This window comes from Coregonus clupeaformis, chromosome 10, assembly GCF_020615455.1.
Source record: "Coregonus clupeaformis isolate EN_2021a chromosome 10, ASM2061545v1, whole genome shotgun sequence".
Lineage (NCBI taxonomy): Eukaryota > Metazoa > Chordata > Actinopteri > Salmoniformes > Salmonidae > Coregonus > Coregonus clupeaformis.
The window spans coordinates 47,858,542-47,884,108 of NC_059201.1; the positions used below are offsets into that span (position 1 = coordinate 47,858,542).

Sequence of the window (25,567 nt, forward strand, 5' to 3'; positions counted from 1 at the left end):
GGAATGTCACCCCAGGGGAGGGGGCCTGGTGGTCAGTGGAGGAGGGGGTGGAGGTGGAGGGTCTCCATCCTCTGAGTCCTTCATCTCGTCTGAGCTGAGTGACTCAGGGTTCTACAGCGTGAGCACGGGAGAGTTCCGCCGCTTCCAGAGGCTGTTAGAGAAGCGTATGCGCCTGTACAACGATCGTCTACACCACCAGAGGGAGGTGTGCGAGCGGGAGCGCCGCGACAGCTGCCAGAAGAACCACAGAGAGCTGCTTGAAGCCATCCCTGAGGCACTGACCATGCAGCCCCAGCACTCCTGCCCCACACCTGGCCTGGCCGCTCCATCCATTGGCCCTCCACCCCGCGGACTCTTCAGGTAGGGGTTTATCACCAGACTATTATCATTATGATTGTCATAGTTTTCCATGATAACATGATCCATAGCCATCCAAATCCTATCTTCAAAGTATCCTCAGTCCAGTGTTGAACGATGATAATGCATGTTGTTCACCACTTTATCATCTCATGTATAACTTCTGTTGTCCTCTGTGTCTTCAGGGTGTCGTCCGTCCAGTTCCGGAAGGCAGATCGTCCCTGTCTGAGCAGACACAGCTCAAGCAGCGGCTCCCTCTTCAACCCTCACCACGCCCCTGTGCCCCTCTCTGCCCATGCCCCTGTCCTCTCCACCTGCAGTACCCCCTCCGGCCACCGCAGGCCGCCACCTCCACTGCAGCACCAGGGCTCCAGCTCAATGGGGCAGCTGCGGAGAAGCAGAACCCTGCACCACCGTGGCCCACCCCAGGAGCGTGTCAGACGGGCCAGTCACCCGTCATCCCCCTCCTATGCCACCCTGCAGCATTGTGGGGTAGCGCCACCTAGAGGCCTGGAGCTGGGCCCGCCTGAAGAGGGAGAACCAGAACTGGTCCTCACACACCCAGCAGGACTGGCCCTCTCACCCCAGCAACATGCAACCTCTCTGGGGGAACACAGAGGGGCTGTGCCCTTACCCAGGGGACATTACTGCGACAATAGTGCAGGTCGTGATCAGCTGGTTAACGACAGGAGGCAGCAGCAGGAGAGGAGCTTTATGACAGAAATACCAGTGCGGGAGAGGGAGCAAGAGAGAGAAAGAGAAAGAGAAAGGGAGCGTGAAAGAGAGCGAGAAAGAGAGCGAGAAAAAGAGCGTGAAAGAGAAAGAGAAAGAGAAAGGGAACGAGAGAAAGAAAGAGAGCGGGAAAGACAAAGAGAAAGAGAGAGAGGAAGAGAGGTGCACCGCTTCAGCACCATCAGCCACCCTCCCCAGACATCCATCGACATCCATGAGACATGGCCTAAACCGGCCAATCGTCTGTCCCACCAGGGGTCAGGGGGTGGTGGGGGCCTCTACAGCACCCTGGAGGGCCACACTGGGGTCGGGGCTGGGGTCGGTGGAGGGTCCAGGAGGTGCCCCAATCCTAACCCCAATCCCAACCCTACCCCCAACACTAACCCCAACCATCCTAACCCGAGAGCTGTGAGGAACCAGATTCTTCGCGACCGGGCGTCGCAGCTAGCAGACGAGCGCAGCGGGATGAGTACGGATGAGGAGAGTCAGGAGGTGATGAGAGGGAGGTACTGGAGCCGCACAGAGAGACGGGAGCACGTCCTACTGGCCCGGGAGCAGAAACAGCAACAACAGCAGGCCCGAGGGCAGCAGGCTTACACAAGGCCAGAAGACACTGGAGGATCAGGATCTCTGAGAGAGGCAGGCGTCAACACAAGAGGAGGAGCTATGGGAGGAGGAGGGAGAGGAGTTATTCAAGAGGAAGAGGCTATGTCTGGAAGGGGAGGGTCTTTGGGAGATGGCCGGTGCAGCACGGTGCTGGAGCTCAGCCAAAGGAAGTTGAGTCGTCTGCAGAACAGGAAGCTGTTAGATGATTGGACGACGGTGGAGGAGCTGCTGACTCACGGGACGAGGCTGGGCACCCGAGACGAGATGTCCCTCTGTCCCAGCTCACTACTGACTGTCACTACTGTATAGGGTGTGTGTGTGTGTGTGTGTGTGTCAGTGCATGACCTTCTTACTAACTGAATACTATAACACACTGCAAGTGTGTGTCTGTTACAATCTGTGAGTCTGTGTGAGAGAGGAGCGGTATGTGTGTGTGTGTGTGTGTCTGCACCATGTCTGGCTACCTCATGCTCATGGGGTTTGCGAAACACAATGGAGAGAAATAGTAATGGCGTCTTTTTGTAGCCACTAACTCCACCATGGTTTGTATGACAAAACCTATGAGGTAAATTAATGGCGTTTTTGGAGGGGTTTTGGATAAACGCCGAAAATAATGTCTGTGGTAAACACAGGTTTAGGAGATTTTTATTTTGTATTTATTTAACCTTTATTTAACCAGGTAAGCCAGTTGAGAACAAGTTCTCATTTACAACTGCGACCTGGCCAAGATAAAGCAAAGCAGTGCGGTAAAAACAACAACAACAACACAGAGTTACATATGGAATAAACAAAACGTACAGTCAATAACACAATAGAACATCTATATACAGTGTGTGCAAATGTAGTAAGTTATGTAGGTAAGGCAATAAATAGGCCATAGTGCATAATAATTACAATTATAATTTAGTATAAACACTGGAGTGATAGATGTGCAGAAGATGATGTGCAAATAGAGATACTGGGGTGCAAATGAGCAAAATAAATAACAATATGCGGATGAGGTAGTTGGGTGGGCTAATTACAGATGGGCTGTGTACAGGTGCAGTGATCGGTAAGCTGCTCTGACAACTGATGCTTAAAGATAGTGAGGGAGATAAGTGTCTCCAGCTTCAGAGATTTTTGCAGTTCGTTCCAGTCATTTGCAGCAGAGAACTGGAAGGAATGGCGACCAAAGGAGGTGTTGGCTTTGGGGATGACCAGTGAGATATACCTGCTGGAACGCATACTACGGGTAGGTGTCGCTATGGTGACCAATGAGCTAAGATAAGGCGGGGATTTGCCTAGAAGAGATTTATAGATGACCTGGAGCCAGTGGGTTTGGCGACAAATATGTATGTATGGCCAGCCAACGAGAGCGTACAGGTCACAATGGTGGGTAGTATATGGGGCTTTGGTGACAAAACGGATGGCACTGTGATAGACTACATCCAATTTGCTGAGTAGAGTGTTGGAAGCTATTTTGTAAATGACATCGCCGAAGTCAAGGATCGGTAGGATAGTCAGTTTTACAAGATCTTATACATTTTGTTCTATGAGAATCTTCATCAGCTAACATCACTTTTTGTGAATTTTGAAGAATGTATGTAATAATAAAAGACACATAAATCACATAAAAGCATAATTCGTAAAGGTCATGTAACTGACTGCTATCATCTCATAGAACAAAATGTATAAGATCTCCTAAGCATGTGTTAACCTCAGACCTTATTTTCTGTGTTTATTCCAAAAACCTATTCTTTCTCCATTCATGTTTCCCATAGGGATGGCTGAACGAACCAGAGGTAACTAATTTCCTGGTTTTAAGACTACAGCTAGCGAGCTCTATACAGTTTCATGTAATTTTGTTGATGTTATCTTTGGGTATTTTTTTTATGTAAAAACGCTGACTGGTGACATTGATGAAACTCTTACGTTTGGACTTTTACGCCTCAACTAAAATCGTGACTGAGATTTCTAAAAGCAATACTGCACTGTAAGAGAATATGCCAGAACACAACTCACGGGACATGAGATAAGATGTCGTCCTACACCGATGCCACTACACAGCTAGTGTAGCACTGTGTTGATTGATAACCACCCCACTCAATCAACGTGTTTTTGACACAGAGATCCAGTTTACAGTCTAATAGGGGGATGGTGTTGCAGTGGGAGATGTTTGTACAGTACCTGATGTGATCGTGTTCAACCTACCTGGTACCCTTGATTGCGCAACAACCAACCCAACCCTCTCCACCCTATCATTGGCTTGACGTTTACATTGCCTGTTTCCAGTGATAGATACTGTAGAGTGGATAGATGGAGTTGGCTGATGCTGAGGCTGGCCAGAGGTTAATGGTAAATAGTTATGGTACTGGAGGTCTCTGCAAGTTAGGGGTCAGTTAAGCCCAGAAAAGAGGCTGCTGTTTTTACAGTTAACCCATATAACCTTGACTGTACAGCAAAGGGACTCTGGCCAGTGGAATGATTGTAAAATGATATATTGGTGTTGTTTTTTATCACAAAGCTGTTATGGAAGGTTACGAATAAAATAGTTTATTGTAGTGGTGTAGAGCCCTTCCAGATATAACACTCACAATCCATGTAAACAACAAAAAACTACTTGTTTTTATAATTTGTAAAGAGCTGTGTCTGGCTTTATTTATGGTTTGAAAGGAGTGGACCAGGATTCTGTATATTGTTCTTAGCTGGCTATGTATAGCCATGTTCCTTCTGTATTATTTTATTCTGTACATATTCATTATGGAACGTACGGTACAAGGCTAGGGTACAGGGTGGACAATGGGGTGTCAAGCTCTAGTTGCCGAGGGCCACGATGTCTGTGAAATTCTATTTCTCCCTTGATTGATCACTGAAGTCAGATAGATGGGGGTCAGATGTAAAAAAAAAAAAAAAAAAAAATTAAGAAAAAAAATTATATATATATATATAAAATAAAAAGGCTTATGTCAGGGCTATGCAGCCCTGTTAACGCAAGGTTCACTGTGGTAGGTACTACTCACACTGTCATTGATAACTTAATGAAAGGCGTGATAATAGGTGTGATTTGCATTGTGCATCATCAGCACTCGTCATTAGTGGCACATGGTGCAATGGGATCACACACCTTGAGTGTTTCTCACACACATACAGCAAGAAAGACTGAGAGAGGGAGAGGAAGAGAGAAATGGAAGACAGAGAGGGGGAGAGAGACAGAGGGAGAGGGAAATAAATACTGAGAGAGAGAGCGAGAGAATGGGAGGGAGGGAGGGAGGGAAGGAAGGAGGGAGGGAGAAAGAGAGCGTGATGGATTCCTTGCATGACTCAAACGCCCGGAATAATGGATGAAAAACGTCAGCATTTATTCCCTCCATTCCCCTCTTCCATTTCTCTCTATATATACTGTATGTGAGGATTATCAAGGCTGAAAATAGCCTTCCTTTCCTGTGAGAAGTGAAATCACACAGGAGAGACGCTTGGGGGGGGGGACTTGTGATTTAAAGCTCTGCACACTTCTGGTTCCTCTCCCTACTCCCACTATACTGTTTCCCCACAGACTGGGCGCCAAACATCTCCCACACCTTAGCGTCTGTGCAACTCTCTGGTTCTGCTCGTTTTCACTTTTCAGAAGACTCTTTTTGGATATGGTGATGATGTACATGTGGTTGTAATAAAGAGATTTTAATTAGCTACTAAAACCTGTCCAGTATTTGAATTTTGATTCTACAATGTGATCAGATAAGTACATTTAGCTCCACCTAGCCTTCCATAGAGCCTCCTTACCTATTCCATTCCTTCAGATTTTCCTCCAGCCAGTTTGTAAACCGGTTTTATGGAGTTTTTTTCTACATCCTTGAACATGTGGTCCTCCACTCTGAGCTGTCCTACCTGGACCTAACTGATCTGAAGAAACAAGATGGCTGAACACAACCTGGCCTCCCAGGAATTTGGTTCCACCTGTCAACTTCTTTCCCATCAGTGTGTGCATAACTAAAACGAGACAAGTAGAGGGACCCATTCCACCAAATCAATATGGTCAATGTTGATCCTCTGGGTCCTCTGTAACAGGCTAGCTAATAAACCCGTTTTGATTATTATAACTTGATGGTCAGTCCTCACTCACTATGATGATCTGATATCTGGAAGGATTTACAGTAAATACTTAACACCCTTGGAAATTTAAACAAACCTAAAATAACACTACATTTCACATATAAATGCACTACAGAATACTACAAACACTCTGCTCAAAACCAAAGTAGTACATTCTATGGGCCACCGTAGCATATGATGTCATTCGAGACTCAGACGTTGATCTGAATGTGACTTCCTGGTTTAAATACTTCTATCCTGTCCCTGGTCTGACTCCAAACTCATGTCGTCAGCAGCAGCACCCACCCATCACCACAACGACAACATGCGATACCACGTCTGGCCAATCGTCTAATGAGCTTGGTCTTATATAACCAGTGTGAATGATGAGCCAGTCAGCCATGCTGAGGAGACGCACCTTCTTCTGCCCATACTAATTCCTTTATTACCCTGACAGCCTATGAGGGTGAACAGCTGTCCACAGACACACATAGACAGACAGTCAGACCCATCTGTAATCTTTCCTATAGGCCTATGGTACATTTCCACCCTCAACACTCTGAACATTGGTCCACTCTACCAGATAAGCAGGGACTGGAAAGGTCTAACTGGCCAGTTGGCTGTTATGTGGTGTCTTTTCTCTGCTCTCAATCCATATTTCTCTCAACGTTTGTTTCTTAAAAATAAAAATAAAATAAAAAACACTGTACATTTGCAGGGGGTATAGGGGCATATATTAACTGACTGGATGACCGCAATCATCAGTTCCATACTCTGTATTATTTACCTGTGTGAATCCTCTTGTTCCTAATCGGTTCCTTTACAAAATAAAGGCAAAATGGAACCCAACTGTGCAGAAGCACAAAATGGAATCCAATGACAGGGAAAAGCTCTTCATTATCACAATCTAGCTCTGCCAGGCAGTGAGTGAGGCTGTATCTCACCAGGCACCGTCCTGCTGGGGGATTGGTGTTATAGCAGCGCCATCTTGTGCCACAAACCTGTCATAGCATTCTAACGGTTAGAAAATGGTGCATGACCTGCTTTAGATTGGTGGAGAGGATACTACCATATGTGTTGTAACTGTAGAGACAGGTTCATTGGGTTTGCCTGGGGTGGAATAAGCAGAGCGAGAGATTGTTCTTCCACAGACAATAAACGAATCAAACTAAATAAAAAGTCAGGAGGACTCAATAACACAGTGGTCGAGTCAACAAAAATCTAAATGGTTTAATAACATGTATTAATAAAAAAAAACACAAAAAGACAATATGTCCAGAAACGGAGTTAAAAGCAGACCAGTTGGGACACACTCCATGTAATAACTCCTGTATTGTATCTGTACATCAGTCATCCTACAGAGAAAAAGACAGACAGAGAAGGAGAGAAGAGAGGTGATCCTATACTATTGCAGACTGTTGCTTCCCTCTTCTCTTAGTTTGTTACTCATCCAAAACATGTGAAAATGAGAAAGTGTGAATCTGCCACATTGCAGGAGTTCCCAGTCAGAACTCTCACCTAAAACTTGTGACATCATCAGGTCACATACAGCAGTCTTTGATAGGAGGGAGATAATCCAGGTACCCATAGCAGCACAGAGAGAGGATAGAGAGAGACAGCCGGTTGGGAAAGTCAACAGCCTGAGCGATAGAAGGCTGTGATGTCATAATGAGTCTTTTGGGGTTGTGGTGGGGGGGTGATGTCATAATGACAGTCTTGAGTGATGTCACAAAAAGAGTCTTGATTTTAGGAGTGTAAAAACAGGCCTGTCCTTCCCCCTCCAGAACCACAGGGGGCGATGATGATGGTGCTGGCTCAGTCCAGTCCCCCGATATCATGCTGCTTGTAGGACTGTGAAACCAGGCTCCCTGTTGGAAAGACACCAAGAATATCACACAGAATAGAGAACTCCATGAATAGAATACTTACATGGTTGCCATGGCACCATAAGGAAGCCTAGGCAGAGAGCTCCTATATATCTCTAAATATGTTATTTCAAGAATGTTTTTATACCAACTTTTTGCTTTCCATTACTTCTTGAGTGTTTCTGAGCTATAATATTTGGTGTCAGTTTGGCAAGTCAGTTTGTTTGGCTTGGCTAGCCATTTGAATGATGCACCAGCACCAGCTTTTCCACCTGCCCTGGTTGCATGAACGATGTGGACAACAGTTTGAGGGGTTGAGAGAGGCCCACCTCATAGGGGACTGTTTGCTGACTACTGCCAAGGTGCGGTGGTCTTTCTGGCGCTTATAGCTGCCGAAGCATTACCCAGGTGGGTGCTACACTTTAGTAGCGGACTGTCCAGCCTACCTACAGAGGAGAAATGAACGAGGTACTTGATGAAGAGCTCCGGGCCTGTCTAAGTAACTGACTGACACTGCTCTCTCTGTGCCATCGATTCTCCCTCCGATTAAGCTACTGCCCAGCCTTTCTGAACTGCCTGGCTAAACAACACCTTATCATCTGAAGCTATGAAAGACCATTGCCCAAGACCTTCCAGATCTCTACATTTGTTTTGTTCATTTTTACAGAGTCTTTGAGATTGTCTTTGTAATGAAAAGCGCTATATACAACAAATCTATTATTATAACTCACAACATACCTCGTCTGAGAAACACTGAGATTATGTCCTTGAACACATTAAATGTTGCCCATCTTACCTTCTTCCCAGGTACATAAATCTTTGTGCATCAAGATGAATTTCAAACTTTCCCCAGAGCAGACAGTATTGTCGGTCAACATGAACTAAACACTGAATTCAATACAGAGGCATTTCAGGTATATCATGGCTCTTGGCATAATCATTTTTTAAATAATGCAACTTGAAAAGAGAGGTGGGCGGTGCATTGGAAAGTAAATTGTGATTAAAAATAAGAAATTCCCTTACTGTCCAACAGCATACAGTCAATTTCTCCTTTTAAATCACGATGCATAGCCTGGTGGGTCATTCCATGTCATTTCAGAAAACCATGACACCCACCATCTCAGATTGTTCTGAAAATCATTTCTGTAGCTCGAAACAGATAAGATTACCATTCCTGCAAACTTATTTTGTTGAAATATAATTTGATCTCTGAGAAATTAAGCTAATTGATTGCACCCAAATTAACAATTTTAATTCATAGCATTCACATAATATTCAATAAATATAGTACCTTACATGCGATATGGACCAAACTTTTTTCCAACAATAGCTTGGTTTCCATTGGCGACATATTTTCATGAGAATATTCTAAAATCCACAAAGAAAAAGTGGTGCGTTTCCACCAAACGGACTTGTTGCAGGTAAAAATAATCAGTGTGTGACAACGTAGGTAACACAAAATGTACTTTTATAAGTATAATACAAATCTAAAGTTCACTGTGTTTCCATCGCATTTCAACTGTACCAATAGTTTTGTCACAAAAACTGTTGGGTTAAATAGCAAATGTGCCAACTCTGGTCTCGGCACGTGCGCTCTAGCCAAAAGCTTGCAGGTAGGCTGTGCGTGTAGGCTAGTCTACATGATGAGATTATTACGGATACGAGCGAGAATATTTTTATTTGTCAAAGGCAGTCAAGCATCGATCATCATGTCACCAGAATAAGACCCTCAATATTTATTGGAAAGGAGCATCAAGATCTTCCATGCACTTTCACCATCCTGTGAGTTCATCATAACTTATTTAATCTGTAGTCTAATAAACTGCATGATTTCCCGAGTCGTAGTGGGAGGACCACACACCATAAAATCGCGTGACTCCAAGTTTACTTTGATATGACGGTTATTAAATCAATATTTGCGTATAAAGGCATTTCCACCGCCATTTCTCGCATAATGTCGATTTTTATTTATTTTTAATACGATATGACTTTGCTCGTAAAAACTGGATGGAAACGTGGTAAATGAGTAAAACACGAGGAATCCAAAGAAATAGTCAAATGCCACCCACGGACCCCCACACTAATCCCAATCCAACAACGAATATTCAGTATCAGTTCCCTATGTCTGACAAGTAGTATAGAGCTGCGGATCGGAGTATTGTTTCTTCATCCTATGTAATGTATTCTCAGTGAATTTAGTGGATGTTTTTTTTCTTCCACAGTTCAGAGAAATTAGTCATTGAAGTTGTTAGGTTTATGTCCCATCCTATGTCCTGATAATACCAGGTCTGACCACTAGATAGTGCTGTTTCTGCTATTAGGTTATTTTCTTTTTAAAGACCCCCCACCCCTCATTGTTAAAGGGATAGTTCACCCAATTTACCCTGCTACACTATAGCTATCAGCCATCTGGCATTGCTATCAGCCGTTGAGGAAATGCTTCATTGAAAGCTTCTTCACTGCCCGTGGTGCGCTCGCGTTGCGTCACGTCCAAGGCAGCGTCCAAGCTCAAGAATCGCCAACGTTCAATTCTTGATGGCTGACATGCGTGTTCATTCTATCTTTGAATTGAAATAATGAGAAATAAAGTTGATTTTGGTTGCATATGGCCTTGACTATACACCACTGGTTATTGTACTAAGATTTATGAAGTCAAGAAGCTACTACTACTGCTACTAGCTAGCTACATTGACAAGCTAGGTTCACAACGTAAAACAAAAGCAACTTGTGAAATTAGAGGATGGCACCAATTTAAATGAGTACTTGAGAAAAACTGGACAAAAGCTAATGTACTTAGGTATAATTGATGAATATGGTACAATATTAAGCAAAATAGAATAAAGAAGCTCCTCCCCCTCTGCTCTGTATAGCAGGAAAAACGTTACATTGACATGACACTGATGGTAAAGCAATGCGTATAGCGGAGCTGAAGAGTCAGCAGTCTATGGACAAGGTATGGCAGCAACCAAAGAACCCATGCTTTGGTTCTGTTTACCTGGCCACTGTTTCAAATGCTAATGTTTTAGCATTTGTGGCACAAATCCAATGTAGGTCAATGGTACCTATATTACCATTTTTGCGCTTCATATCCAAATCATCTATAAGTAACAGTATTGAGTTACACAATCCATTTTAGAGACTTCAGGATGATTTAAACATGAAGCGTAAAAATGCTAATATAGGTTCCATTGACTTGCATTAGATGCAAAAAAAAAATTATTTGAAAAAGTGGCCAACAAAACCAATGCATGGGTTGCTGTCATACCTTGTCAATAGACTGCTTACAGGCTAAGGAAGCCAATGTGATTGTGTAATTTGGATGAACTATTCCTTCAACATTGAGGGGGGAATGTTCAAACATGTTTCACCTAGTGGTCAGAATCTGATAATATCTAGATGTAGGATGGGACATAAACCTAACAACTTCAATGACTAATTTCTCTGAACAGGGGGAAAAGAACATCACCAAATTTACTGGGAATACATTACATAAGATGAAGAAACAATACTCAGAGCCGCAGCTCCATACTACTTGTCAGACACAGAGAACTAATACTATATACTCGTTGGTGGGGTGGGATTAGTGTGGGATGTGGGGGGTTCGTGGGTGGCTTTTGACCATTCCTTTGGATTCCTCATGTCTAACTCATTGTTAGCAAAATGTTCGGTCCAAATCGGATGTTATGTAATATAGTTATTGAATATTATATGAATCCTATAAATTAAAAATGGGCAATTTGGATGCAATCAATTAGCTTAATTTCTCAGATTTCAAATTATATTTCAACAAAATAATGCTGCAGGAATGCTAATCTTATCTATTTCTAACAGGGGAAACGATTTCAGAACAATCAGATGGTGGGTGTCGAATTCCTCTTTCTTGCGCTTTTTGAGGTGGAACAGCCCTGGTGTCAAGGTCATGATGGACAGCAATGCATTAGGTGTTTGATCAATCAAAAATGAGTAGATCAGGCCTCCCGAGTGGCGCAGCGGTCTAAGGCACTGCATCGCAGTGCTAGAGGCGCTCGTACAGACCCGGGTTCATTCCCGGGCTGTGCCACAACCGGCCGTGGCCGGGAGTCCCATAGGACGGCGCACAATTGGCCCAGCGTCTTCCGGGTTAGGGGAGGGTTTGGCCGGGGGAGGCTTTACTTGGCTCATCGCGCTCTAGCGACTCCTTGTGGCGGGCCAGGTGCCTGCAGGCTGACCCTGGTCGCCAGTTGAACAGTGTTTCCTCCGACACAGTGCGGCTGGCTTCCGGGTGAAGCTGGCGGGTGTTAAGGAGAGCGATTAGGCAGGTCATGTTTCGGAGGACGCATGAATCCACCTTAGTCTCTCCCAAGCCCGCTGGGAAGTTGCAGCGATGAGACAAGATCGAAATTGGGGAGAAAAAGGGGGTAAAATAAACATGAGTAGACCTTTGAGCACAGCCTATGGCGGCTCAGTTTTGCTCCTCTCTCAGTGTCTTGCATTGTGGTCCGGCTGGATGATTTGAAAGTTGTTAAAAACGAAGCACAGCAAACATCACTAATCTTTAAGCAGACAACTTGATTCCACAATTATACACAACATATACAAACACCCAAACACAGAGACACACACTCAAAGACACAAACCTACAGACACACAAGCCCAGGTGAGAGCGAGGCAGGAGCGGAGCGGAGCTGGAGGGTGAAAGGCTAAGCAGCAAGTAGACAAACCAGCCTCAGGTCAGGAGAGAGCCAGCTAGCCGGCCGGCGGTCATGTTGGAAACCAAACCAACCCAACAACCAGGAAGCTAGAATCAAAACTAACCCTCTCGCCTCACTGCGGGGAGAGTCTCTCTTGATGGGATTTTTTTGTTATTATTCTGGCCCAGAATCAGTTCCCAATCAGCAGTTAGAGGGGGGGTTGTGAGGCTGTGGTGGGCAGGGGTTGGGGGTCGGTTTTGGGGTCAATGTCTGTTTGTGGGGTGGGCCGGGGGAGCAGCGGGCTGGTGAAGCGTCGTAGCTAGCAGGATTAACATGGCTCCCCATGGTGGCGTCATATCATATTGCATGCTTACCTGCTGCAGTCAGGCCCCCCTCCGCTCTGCCCTTCATCCCTCCTCCTCCTCCTCCTCCTGCTCCTCCTCCCGCTACCGCTCCGTCAGGGTAGACCCTGTCCCCCCTGTAGGGTTTGGGCCTGAAGGGAAAGTCTTTCTCTTTACCTTTGGAGCCTTTTGGCCGCCCTGCCGTCTTCTTCTTGGACTTGCTGTCTCCCTTCACCCCAAGTAAGGGGTGCACCTCTTGGATAGGGGGAGAATACACAGGTCAGGGTACTATTTCATGATTAAAAAGTAAAGTGTTCATATTGTGTGTTACTCTGACTCTCACCATCACTAGGCACCCCCTGTAGTTCGATGGTGGTGGTACGAGCCTTCTTTTTGGGCGGAGCTCCCTCTGAGGACGGCTGGCGCTTCTTGTCCCCGCTCCCTGTGTGGGCTGAACCATCTTCTGCGGGGGTGGTCTGGCCGGCTGCATCCGGAGGGGGACCAAATGGATTCTCCTCAGGGTCCTCTACCTCTGGAGCGATGGGCAGGTAGAGCAGGGCCTTGAAGTCCTCCAGCTCCTCATCACTAACACAGGGGGGGAATCAGAGACCACAATCAATATTATCATTGTATTACTATTAGACTTCTATTCAATTGCAATGCCTATAAGGCTGTCCCCATCGAAACACCTGTCTACCTTCATCATCAAACACACTTACCTGCTACAGAATGCTACGATGGGGTCAACAGAGGTCACATCCACCTCCTCATCCTCCGCAGCATCAGCACCTGAGACGCACACACAAATCAGTCCCTGACTAGTCGCAATGCATGGATGTGCCTGTGTGTGTGCGTGGCTGTGTGTGTGTGTGTGTGTGCCTGTGTGTGTGCGTGTGTGTGTGCCTGTGCGTGCCTGTGTGTGTGTGTGTGCGTGCCTGTGTGTGTGTGTGTGTGCATGCACGTCTACCTGTCTGTTCAGGTTCACTTTTATCCTCATCCTCTATGTCAAACTCAGACTCTCTCTCCTCGTACTCCACGTTCTCATCCAGCTCCTTGAAGTCTGGGGCGAACGCACTCCAGTTTTCCTGAACATAGAAACACATAGCGTTGAGTTAATTAACTAACCCATTCCATCAGATTCACAACAATAACATCAATCCTCATCAGAACACATAGTTGTTGTTTATAATTCTGGTAATATGTGGAATCTTGTGGACTCGTGAATGATTCCGCATTCAACATTGCTTCATCGTTGTCTTGCAAAGGCAGTGGAATCACTCTCTGAAATCAAAACCTAGGTAGCCAAATCACAGAAGGTCCAGCACCAAGACCAGTTCCAGGGTGAAGAACTCAGGTAAAACCTGTATTGTGTGTCACTCACCACTTGGTTCTGAGCCCAGATGGACACCACTCCGCTGGAAATGGAGGCGATGATAGGCCGCACAGGGTGCCACTGCAGAGGTCAGGTTCATAGGTCAGGACAAGGTTAGTTCAAAGTTCATCAGCACAATGAGTTACTGTTAATTCTGTGAATCTCCAGTCCAGACAATTCAAAACAGAGGCACCACATCCTCCAGAAATGAGGCAAAAAATAGATAACTCCAGAGAATTAGCTAGTGAGAGGAAGAGGGCTAGAATAAGAAAGGTTTTGGGTGGTTCCTTACGGCCACATCCAGCAGGAGTTCTCCTCTGGTTCCATGGAGGATCTTCACCAGGTTACCGATGCTCTTCTCCCAGATGTACAGAGCATGCTGCCGGGCTGAACCAGCCACAATGTACTCCCCATCCCCAGAGAAACAACACCGCTTCCAGGGAGTCCTACAGAGAGAGGGGAAGGAGAGAAGGAGTGATGAGAGGGAAAGAGAAGAGGAGAGCGATGTATCAACGTGTGCATGTGTGTGGTGTGTGTTCACCTGTTGACCAGGTCCTGTAATTTCTGCATTGGCTCTGGCTCCCCGTCTCTCCCACATGTGAGAATCTCCCTCCCGTCATACACCCTGATGATTCTGTCTGCTGTGTTGATGAGGAAACAACTGGAGGGAGGAGGAGAAGAGAGGACAGAGTGGATCATGATCAGTCATTTGATGGAACTATTAACTATTCTCCATAAGAGGCACACAACAACCTTCTAAGCACCAGAATGATTTTCCACACAAACACAGTCCTATTGCCTTTCAGCCTTCACCAACACACGCTGATTGGTTCCCTCTAAGTCCTCTCACCTGCCCTTGCGTGCAAACTCTATGGACTTGATGGCTGTGGTGTTGCTGGTCCCTGTCGTCACCCGAAACGATGCCACCAGATCCTGTGTGTCCGTGTTCAGCACCAGAATCTGCAGGGTCACATCAGTGAGAACAATCATCACACACTTATATAATACATTTGGAAAGTATTCAGACCCCTTGACTTTTTCCACATTTTGTTACGTTACAGCCTTATTCAAAAATGAATTAAATCTTCTTTTTTTGTATCAATCCACACAAAATACCCCATAATGACAAAGCGAAAACAGGTTAAGAAATGTTTGCAAATGTATTGCAAAAAACAGAAATACCTTATTCACATAAGTATTCAGACCATTTGCTATGAGACTCGAAATTGAGTTCAGGTGCATCCTGTTTCCATTGATCATCCTTGAGATGCTTCTACAACTTGATTGGAGTCCACCTGTGGTCAATCCCATTAATTGGACATGATTTGGAAAGGCACACACCTGTCTATATAAGGTCCCACAGTTGACAGTGCATGTCAGAGCAAAAACGAAGACATGAGGTTGAAGGAATTGTCCATAGAGCTCCGAGACAGGATTGAGTCAAGGCACAGATCTGGGGAAGGGTACCAAAAAATGCTGCAGCATTGAAGGTCCCCAAGAACACAGTGGCCTCCATCATTCTTAAATGGAAGAAGTTTCAAACCACCAAGACTAGAGCTGGACGCCCGGCCAAACTGAGCAATCGGGGGAGCAGGGCCTTGGTCAGGGAGGTGATCAAGAACCTGATGGTCACACTGACAGAGCTCCAGAGTTCGTCTGTGGAGATGGGAGAACCTTCCAGAAGGACAACCATCTCTGCAGCACTCCACTAATCAGGCCTTTATGGTAGAGTGGCCAGACGGAAGTCACTCCTTAGTAAAAGGCACATGAGTTTGCCAAAAGGCCCCTAAAGGACGGCAGGGACTGGGAGACAAAGATGAACGGAGCAAAGTACAGAGATCCTTGATGACAACCTGCTCCAGAGTGCTCAGGACCTCAGACTGGGGTGAAGGTTCACCTTTCAACAGGACAACGACCCTAAGCACACAGCCAAGACAACGCGGGAGTGGCTTTGGGACAAATCTCTGATTGTCCTTGAGAGGCCCAGCCAGAGGCCGGACTTGAACCAGATCAAACATCTCTGGAGTGACCTGAAAATTGCTGTGCAGCGATGCTCCCCATCCAACCTGACAGAGCTTGAGAGGATCTGCAGAGAAGAATGGGAGAAACTCCCCAAATATAGGTGTGCCAAGCTTGTAGCGTCATACCCAAGAAGACTCGAGGCTGTAATCGCTGCCAAAGGTTTCTAAAAACCAGTTTTTGCTTTGTCATTATTGAGTATTGTGTGTAGCTTGATGAGGTGAGGTGAGGTGGGGGGTGGGGGGGGGGGGGGGACAATGTAATCCATTTTAGAATAAGGCTGTAACGTAACAAAATGGGGAAAAAGTCAAGGGGTCTGAATACTTTCGGAATGCACTGTACAACCTACAAAGTCCTAAATAGATAAAGAATATTGCAAATCGTCTGAGGCACAAATAAATAATCCCAGGCCCCAGTGACCTCTGACCTTTCCCTTGGCGTTGCCGGTGTAGATGTACTCCCCCCTTCGGTCGAATGCCGCCACCACGTTCAGGTCAGAGTCGTCATCCACGGGCAGAACCACGTGTTTAGAGTCGGACAGGGTCAGCAGCACCGGAGCTGACTTCATAGGACACACCAGGACCTTGTCACTGAAACACGGGATAGATTGGGATTTAAAGGGGGGGATTTCCATATTTTTCCACACAGATATTCCATTATTCCGTATCAGATACATAGTCATAGGTCTGTGAAGTGGTACCGCAGTTTAAGGGTTGAGGTTAGGAGTGACAATCAATTAGGAAACATAAGAGGCTGAGGTGTAGGCTGAGCTAAGGTCGAGGTATTTATTGAGCTGGGGTATAGATATCCTCCCAGGTGGGTGGGATCGGTGGTACTAACTGTAGTTCAATGGATGAGGTCAGGAGTTATAATGAGTTAGAAAGGATAAGACCAGGCTGCGGTATAGGATGAGTTGGATATAGATAAACTCACAGGTCTCTGGGGTGGTACTGCAGTTTGAGGATGGGCGAGGGGAAACGGAACCTCTGGTCACAGTCTCCCGTCAGGACGTCCCATAGCGACACTATGTTATCTGTAGACGCACTCACCAGCTTGTGACCGTCTCGACTCCAACTGCAGACACACAGGGAAAGGTTTAGGATAGTTAAGATTCAGAACCACACTCAAAACAATTCACCACAATCAACACCTTTTGACAAGGGCTCCAGGCCCAAATGATGGGTTTATGAGTAAATAAAAGAAAAACATTCGAGCATAGTTTGCTGATTCTGAACAGTGTGTGTGCTACAGTGTTGGGGTCAATTCCATTTCAATTGCAATCAATTCATGAGGTAAACCAAATTGCAATTCCAACTCTTCCTAATTGAAAAGCATTGAAGAGAATTGGAATTTCAATGTACTTCCTGAATTGATTGGAATTAACTCCAACCCTGGTGTGCTGGCGTTTTCCCTTTCTTGTGACCGTGGTTTGCTTTCTCACCATAGTGAGCAGACTGGATGAATGTGAGCGCTGATGATCTTGGCGATGCCCCGTGTCAGGAAGTCCCAAATGACGATGCGTCCGTCGTTGCAACCCACCGCCAGAAGTGTGCCCCAGCGGTTAAAGGTGCATGTGAGAGCCATACTGATACAGTCCAGAGTGCCATCTGCCTCCTGTCAATGAGATAGCAACTGTATGTGAAGACACTCACAGACACAGATGTATAAATCAATGTTCTATTCTAAGGACTTGAGTAAGCATTAAGGCATAGCCATCCACTGTCTGTGTGGGAGAGGGGTGTGTGAGAGAGACGTGTTGACAAGTATGAAAGTATGAAAAAAGTACGAAAATGTATGTACTCAATACTGGAAGTCGCTCTGGATAAGAGCGTCTGCTAAATGACTCAAATGTAAAAGACAAGTAACAGGTAGAACAAGATTGGAATGACTTACCTCTGGATAGTTCTGCCCGAACGACTCTATAGAAGAAGAAAAAAGAATGTGGTTAGCATGTGGTTAGGTCTCTAGTACATCTAGACTGATTTAGGTAATATAACAGCTGGAAGATCACACAATCCACAGGCTAGCTAACGTTACGGACTGTTTACATCCTCCGCGTCCAAACGACAGTTCCATACATACGAAGATCGTTCATTTGCTAATGGCTAACGTCTAATAGTAGTAGTTGCCTGCTATGTGCTGTGTGATTTCACCTTGTAGTTAAAACGTACGATTAACACAATATAAATACATATATTTTATTTATCACTACTTATACTCAGACTGCCTTTGTATAGCGTTTGGCGTTCGTTAATTAGCATGCTAGTGCTGCCTAGCTACGATATCCTAGTTTACGTGCGGTCCTGCACCCAATAAATGATTGAAGAATTATAAATGACCCTTACCGAGCAACTCTAAATTCATCGCTGAACAATTCTGATAACACGAATATCAAAATAAACAGTCTTCCAGACGATTTATCCAAAACACAGCCGTTTAGCTATGTAGCTCTGTTGATAACAAGAGCGTGACTGGCGCCTTGCTAACGAAGGACCCCAAACAAAGTGATGTTGAAACTGCCCAAATAAAAATCTATACGGATTTTATTCATTTTATCGTATGTTCAAAGTAAACAATTATATTTTTGATTTTTGTACGTATGATTTCAGATACTTATTCCAAATCTGAATATATAAACGTGTAAGTTAGTTAATTCATAACATCCTCCATCAAGGCCGACACAGTTTCGCTCGTGCCCATGTTTTAGCAGGCAACTGCACTACACATTGATCTCGAAAATCCTACCACCCGTGATCATCCGGGTCTCTCCAATGTAACCAATCACATAATACACGGAAAAACAGGGCGGGGTTTCAGGTTACAGATATTAAGTTATTTCATATAAAATAAAGATTTTCAACCTACAATGAAAAAATAAATGCAACGAAAACTACACAACAAATCATATCTTCTCCACCAAAAGCCTCTAAAAACTATAAAGTCAATAGTATCCAGCTGCAGCGCCTGTCAATAAAACTACCCTCACCGACAGAAGGGGAACCCCAGACATGTCACAGGGGCTATAACTCTGAAGCAGCCATTTACAACATTTCTCACCACCAAACGTACAGTCAATAACACAATAGAAAATCTATATACAGTGTGTGCAAATGTAGTAAATTATGGAGGTAAGGCAATAAATAGGCCATAGTGCAAAATTATTACAATTTAGTATTAACACTGGAGTGATAGATGTGCAGAAGATGATGTCCAAATAGAGATACTGGGGTGCAAATTAGCTAAATAAATAACAATATGGGGATGAGGTAGTTGGGTGGGCTAATTACAGATGGGCTGTGTACAGGTGCAGTGATCGGTAAGCTGCTCTGACAACTGATGCTTAAAGATAGTGAGGGAGATAAGTGTCTCCAGCTTCAGAGATTTTTGTAGTTTGTTCCAGTCATTTGCAGCAGAGAACTGGATGGAATGGCGGCCAAAGGAGGTGTTGGCTTTGGGGGTGACCAGTGAGATATAACTGCTGGAACGCATACTAGGGGTGGGTGTTGCTATGGTGACCAATGAGCTAAGATAAGGCGGGGATTTGCCTAGAAGAGATTTATAGATGACCTGGAGCCAGTGGGTTTGGCGACAAATATGTATGTATGGCCAGCCAACGAGAGCGTACAGGTCACAATGGTGGGTAGTATATGGGGCTTTGGTGACAAAACGGATGGCACTGTGATAGACTACATCCAATTTGCTGAGTAGAGTGTTGGAAGCTATTTTGTAAATGACATCGCCGAAGTCAAGGATCGGTAGGATAGTCAGTTTTACGAGGGCATGTTTAGCAGCATGAGTGAAGGAGGCTTTGTTGCGAAATAGGAAGCTGATTCTAGATTTAACTTTGGATTGGAGATGCTTAATGTGAGTCTGTAAGGAGAGTTTACGGTCTAACCAGACACCTAGGTATTTGTAGTTGTCCACATATTCTAAGTCAGACCTGCCGAGAGTAGTGATTCTAGTTGGGCGGGCGGATGCAAGCAGCGTTCGATTGAAGAGTATGCATTTACTTTTACTAGCATTTAAGAGTAGTTGGAGGCCACGGAAGGAGTTTTGTATGGCATTGAAGCTCGTTTGGAGGTTTGTTAACACAGTGTCCAATGAAGGGCCAGATGTATACAAAATGGTGTCGTCTGCGTAGAGGTGGATCTGAGAGTCACCAACAGCAAGAGCGACATCATTGATATACACAGAGAATAGAGTCGGCCCGAGAATTGAATCCTGTGGCAACCCCATAGAGACTGCCAGAGGTCCAGACAACAGGCCCTCCGATTTGACACATTGAACTCTATCTGAGAAGTAGTTGGTGAACCAGGCGAGGCAGTCATTTGAGAAACCAAGGCTATTTAGTCTGCCAATAAGAATGCGGTGATTGACATAGTCAAAGGCCTTGGCCAGGTGGATGAAGACGGCTGCACAGTACTGTCTTTTATTGATCACGGTTATTTTATCGTTTAGGACCTTGAACGTGGCTGAGGTGGACCCATGACCAGCTCGGAAACCAGATTGCATAGCGGAGAAGGTACGTGGGATTCGAAATGGTCGGTGATCTGTTTGTTAACTTGGCTTTCAAATACTTTCGAAAGGCAGGGCAGGATGGATATAGGTCTGTAACAGTTTGGATCTAGAGTGTCACCCCCTTTGAAGAGGGGATGACCGCGGCAGCTTTCCAATCTCTGGGGATCTCAGACGATACGAAAGAGAGGTTGAACAGGCTAGTAATAGGGGTTGCAACAATTTCTGCGGCTAATTTTAGAAAGAGGGTCCAGATTGTCTAGCCCAGCTGATTTGTAGGGGTCCAGATTTTGCAGCTCTTTCAGGACATCAGCTATCTGAATTTGGGTGAAGGAGAAGCGGGGGGCGGGCATGGGCAAGTTGCAGCGGAGGGTGCAGAGCTGGTGGCCGGGGTAGGGGTAGCCAGGTGGAAAGCATGGCCAGCCGTAGCAAAATGCTTATTGAAATTCTCGATTATCGTAGATTTATCGGTGGTGACAGTGTTTCCTAGCCTCAGTGCAGTGGGTAGCTGGGAGGAGGTGCTCTTATTCTCTATGGACTTTACAGTGTCCCAAAACATTTTGGAGTTAGTGCTACAGGATTCAAATTTCTGTTTGAAAAACCTAGCCTTTGCTTTCCTAACTGATTGTGTATATTGGTTAACGCAGTAGGCCTGTTAGCAAAGGAAATTAGAAAAGGACGAAATGAAAGGAGGCTAGGAGAGGAATCAGAAAAGGAAAGGGAGCGAGGAAAGAAAAGGAGTTCACATGTATGTGGTAGGGATTACCACAGCCAGTAGAGAGGAAAGGAAGCGAAGCTAGGAAATGAGGAACGGAAAATAGGAAAGAAGGAAAGGGAGCAAGGAAAGGAATCTAGGAAATAAAATAAAATCACATGTATGTGATAGAGATTAACCACGGCCAGTAGATAGTATTGGTTTTAGTGACAGGCTAGTTTTAATCACAGACTATTCTGCGAGGCTGCAGCTAGATGCATCTAAAAAAAAAGCACTCTCGATCGTTCCATGCCGCAAAAACGTGAGTACAGGCCTACTGCGTTAACCAATTGGATTTCTAGCTTTTTTGTTGCTTGTTGGGGCGTGTCGCTGGGAGCATAGACGTTTCGAACTAGACGGTAAAGGCATTGTGCTTTGAAACAGACATCATATCTATGAACTATATTTCTATATCATGTGTTGTTCACTGGAACATTGGCCATGCGCAGTAGCTAGAAGAGTTATAAACAGTCTTGTTCTAGCACTGGTAGAACTAATTGTACCCGACAAGAAAACCCAGACAGCTTGATTTACACTTTGAGAGACCACCCGTGGAATTAAACGACCCTGTCAACGGTAATGACATAAGAGACATCCTTGACAACACATTACAGGTAAGAGATGGAGATTGTTGCTTATCATAATGTAGGTCTCTCTTCTTCCATGTAAGGTAGGGGCACATATATTATACTTACATAAGGTAAATGTAACTGGCCTGATTCTGAGGCTGTGCATTGGCAAATCCTGACCTTAGAATTATACTGAGATAATTGGCTTTAAAATTCAGAACTCTCATTGGTTTGAATGGTGTGAGCAATTATATATATATTTTTTAATGAATTGGTGTATGTAAAGTAGGCTACTATGTACAGAACAAGGCTGCCAATAACTGAAATTGGCAAAGATGCAGATAGAACCTTATAATTCCAAGCTATCAAAATAACAAAGTTGTCTGACCATTGATACGGTATAACATTTGTATGTATGTGTGTCTGAGCTTTCTGAACAATTTTGTGCAGTTATGCAATGTATATCATGTTGATGATGCTTGTGGTCTAACAGTTTTGATGTTATGGTGACCAAATCGACCTACAGTTGAAGTCGGAAGTTTACATACATTTAGGTTGGAGTCATTAAAACTCGTTTTTCAACCACTACACAAATTTCTTGTTAACAAACTATAGTTTTGGCAAGTCGGTTAGGACATCTACTTTGTGCATGACACAAGTAATTTTTCCAACAATTGTTTACAGACAGATTATTTCACTTATAATTCACTGTATCACAATTCCAGTGGGTCAGAAGTTGACTGTGCCTTTAAACAGCTTGGAAATTCCAGAAAATGATGTCATGGCTTTAAAAGCTTCTGATAGGCTAATTGACATCATTTGAGTCAATTGGAGGTGTACCTGTGGATGTATTTCAAGGCCTACCTTCAAACTCAGTGCCCCTTTGCTTGACATCATGGGAAAATCCAAAGAAATCAGCCAAGACCTCAGAAACAAAATTGTAGACCTCCACAAGTCTGGTTCATCCTTGGGAGCAATTTCCAAATGCCTGAAGGTACCACGTTCATCTGTACAAACAATAGTACGCAAGTATAAACACCATGGGACCACGCAGCCGTCATACCGCTCAGGAAGGAGACGCGTTCTGTCTCCTAGAGATGAACTTACTTTTGTGCGAATCAATCCCAGAACAACAGCAAATGACCTTGTGAAGCTGCTGGAGGAAACAGGTACAAAAGTATATATATCTACAGTAAAACGAGTCCTATATCGACATAACCTGAAACCCGCTCAGCAAGGAAAAAGCCACTGCTCCAAAACCGCCATAAAAAAGCCAGCCTATGGTTTGCAACTGCACATGGGGACAAAGATCGTACTTTTTGGAGAAATGTCCTCTGGTCTGATAAAACAAAAATAGAACTGTTTGGCCATAATGACCATCGTTATGTTTGGAGTAAAAAGGGGGGAGCTTGCAAGCCGAAGAACACCATCCCAACCGTGAAGCACGGGGGTGGCAGCATCATGCTGTGGGGGTGCTTTGCGGCAGGAGGGACTGGTGCACTTCACAAAATATATGGCATCATGAGGAAGGAAAATAATGTGGATATATTGAAGCAACACCTCAAGACATCGGTCAGGAAGTTAAAGCTTGGTTGCAAATGTGTCTTCCAAATGGACAATGACCCCAAGCATACTTCCAAATTTGTGGAAAAATGGCTTAAGGACAACAAAGTCAAGGTAATGGAGTGGCCATCACAAAGCCCTGACCTCAATCCTATAGAAAATGTGTGGTCCAAACTGAAAAAGCGTCTGCGAGCAAGGAGGCCTTCAAACCTGACTCCGTTACATCAGCTCTGTCAGGAGGAATGGGCCAAAATTCACCCAACTTATTGTGGAAGCTTGTGGAAGGCTACCCGAAATGTTTGACCCAAGTTAAACAATTTTAAAGGCAATGCTACCAAATACTAATTGAGTGTATGTAAACTTCTGACCCACTGGGAATGTGATGAAAGAAATAAAAGCTGAAATAAATAATTCTGTCTACTATTATTCTGACATTTCACATTCTTAAAATAAAGTGGTGATCCTAACTGACCTAAAACAGGGAATTTAAATGTATTTGGCTAAGGTGTATGTAAACATCCGACTTCAACTGTACATTGTGTCATAAGTTTGCCTTCCACAAGCTGTACTGTCTGAGTATGATAGAACTTTATTCAAAAGTTGAGAAACTAAGTGTATTGACTATTTTTGGAAGTTGATAAAAAATATAATGGCGATATTTATTTATATTGCTTTCATGTATTATATTTTTCTGATTTGTCCGCAAATTGCTTTTGATGAGATCATAATTTTTTTGTTAGAAAAAGGCAAATAATTTGTTTTCATAAGTCAAACTAATTGTGAGACGAGAGATTTGAAGCAGTGCTTTGCTTGGTTTAGGCTAGTTGTACTGTGTCAATCCCATTTGACTATCAGCTCTATACAGAAATACGATAATCAATTTAGAAAATAATTAAAGGGAAATTGGCATTTTATAACTTGTTTCAAAGAATTCTAAAAAATTAATAACGGAAAAGTGGTGCGTGCATATGTATTCACCCCCTTTGCTATGATTCCCCTAAATAACATCTGGTGCAACCAATTACCTTCAGAAGTCACATAATTAGTTAGATTGCACACAGGTGGACTTTATTTACAGTGGGGGAAAAAAGTATTTAGTCAGCCACCAATTGTGCAAGTTCTCCCACTTAAAAAGATGAGAGAGGCCTGTAATTTTCATCATAGGTACACATCAACTATGACAGACAAAATTAGATTTTTTTTCTCCAGAAAATCACATTGTAGGATTTTTTATTAATTTATTTGCAAATTATGGTGGAAAATAAGTATTTGGTCAATAACAAAAGTTTCTCAATACTTTGTTATATACCCTTTGTTGGCAATGACACAGGTCAAACGTTTTCTGTAAGTCTTCACAAGGTTTTCACACACTGTTGCTGGTATTTTGGCCCATTCCTCCATGCAGATCTCCTCTAGAGCAGTGATGTTTTGGGGCTGTCGCTGGGCAACACAGACTTTCAACTCCCTCCAAAGATTTTCTATGGGGTTGAGATCTGGAGACTGGCTAGGCCACTCCAGGACCTTGAAATGCTTCTTACGAAGCCACTCCTTCGTTGCCCGGGCGGTGTGTTTGGGATCATTGTCATGCTGAAAGACCCAGCCACGTTTCATCTTCAATGCCCTTGCTGATCGAAGGAAGTTTTCACTCAAAATCTCACGATACATGGCCCCATTCATTATTTCCTTTACACAGATCAGTCGTCCTGGTCCCTTTGCAGAAAAACAGCCCCAAAGCATGATGTTTCCACCCCCATGCTTCACAGTAGGTATGGTGTTCTTTGGATGCAACTCAGCATTCTTTGTCCTCCAAACACGACAAGTTGAGTTTTTACCAAAAAGTTATATTTTGGTTTCATCTGACCATATGACATTCTCCCAATCCTCTTCTGGATCATCCAAATGCACTCTAGCAAACTTCAGACGGGCCTGGACATGTACTGGCTTAAGCAGGGGGACACGTCTGGCACTGCAGGATTTGAGTCCCTGGCGGCGTAGTGTGTTACTGATGGTAGGCTTTGTTACTTTGGTCCCAGCTCTCTGCAGGTCATTCACTAGGTCCCCCCGTGTGGTTCTGGGATTTTTGCTCACCGTTCTTGTGATCATTTTGACCCCACGGGATGAGATCTTGCGTGGAGC

At 44.4% G+C, this 25,567-nt stretch overlaps 1 protein-coding gene across 2 annotated transcripts; it reads right to left on the bottom strand.

Moving 5' to 3' along the window:
- Positions 1 to 6,973: 6,973 nt before the first annotated feature.
- On the bottom strand, positions 6,974 to 18,719 carry LOC121575415 (retinoblastoma-binding protein 5). Of its 2 annotated transcripts, none has more exons than XM_041888511.2 (14): positions 18,376 to 18,719; positions 17,924 to 17,949; positions 17,472 to 17,644; positions 16,964 to 17,104; positions 16,458 to 16,620; positions 14,862 to 14,971; positions 14,553 to 14,672; positions 14,304 to 14,457; positions 14,021 to 14,092; positions 13,607 to 13,724; positions 13,359 to 13,428; positions 12,983 to 13,224; positions 12,673 to 12,894; positions 6,974 to 7,631 (listed from the first exon to the last, which is right to left on the bottom strand). In XM_041888511.2, exons 1-14 carry the CDS (start codon positions 18,392 to 18,394, stop codon positions 7,579 to 7,581), a joined length of 1,683 nt encoding a protein of 560 aa, XP_041744445.1. In that variant the 5' UTR covers positions 18,395 to 18,719; the 3' UTR covers positions 6,974 to 7,578. The 2 variants fall into 2 exon arrangements, with proteins under 2 accessions (XP_041744445.1, XP_041744446.1); XM_041888512.2 differs by having other exon boundaries at positions 12,817 to 12,894; positions 18,376 to 18,718.
- Between the last annotated feature and the right edge of the window lie 6,848 nt (positions 18,720 to 25,567).

Excerpts from the sequence above, each read along its gene's own strand:
- LOC121575415 (XM_041888511.2), bottom strand. Across the intron at positions 17,645-17,923 it reads TCGGGCAGAACTATCCAGAG|GAGGCAGATGGCACTCTGGA; the intron begins GTAAGTCATTCC and ends TCTCATTGACAG. Across the intron at positions 13,225-13,358 it reads ATCGTAGCATTCTGTAGCAG|TGATGAGGAGCTGGAGGACT; the intron begins GTAAGTGTGTTT and ends CCCCTGTGTTAG.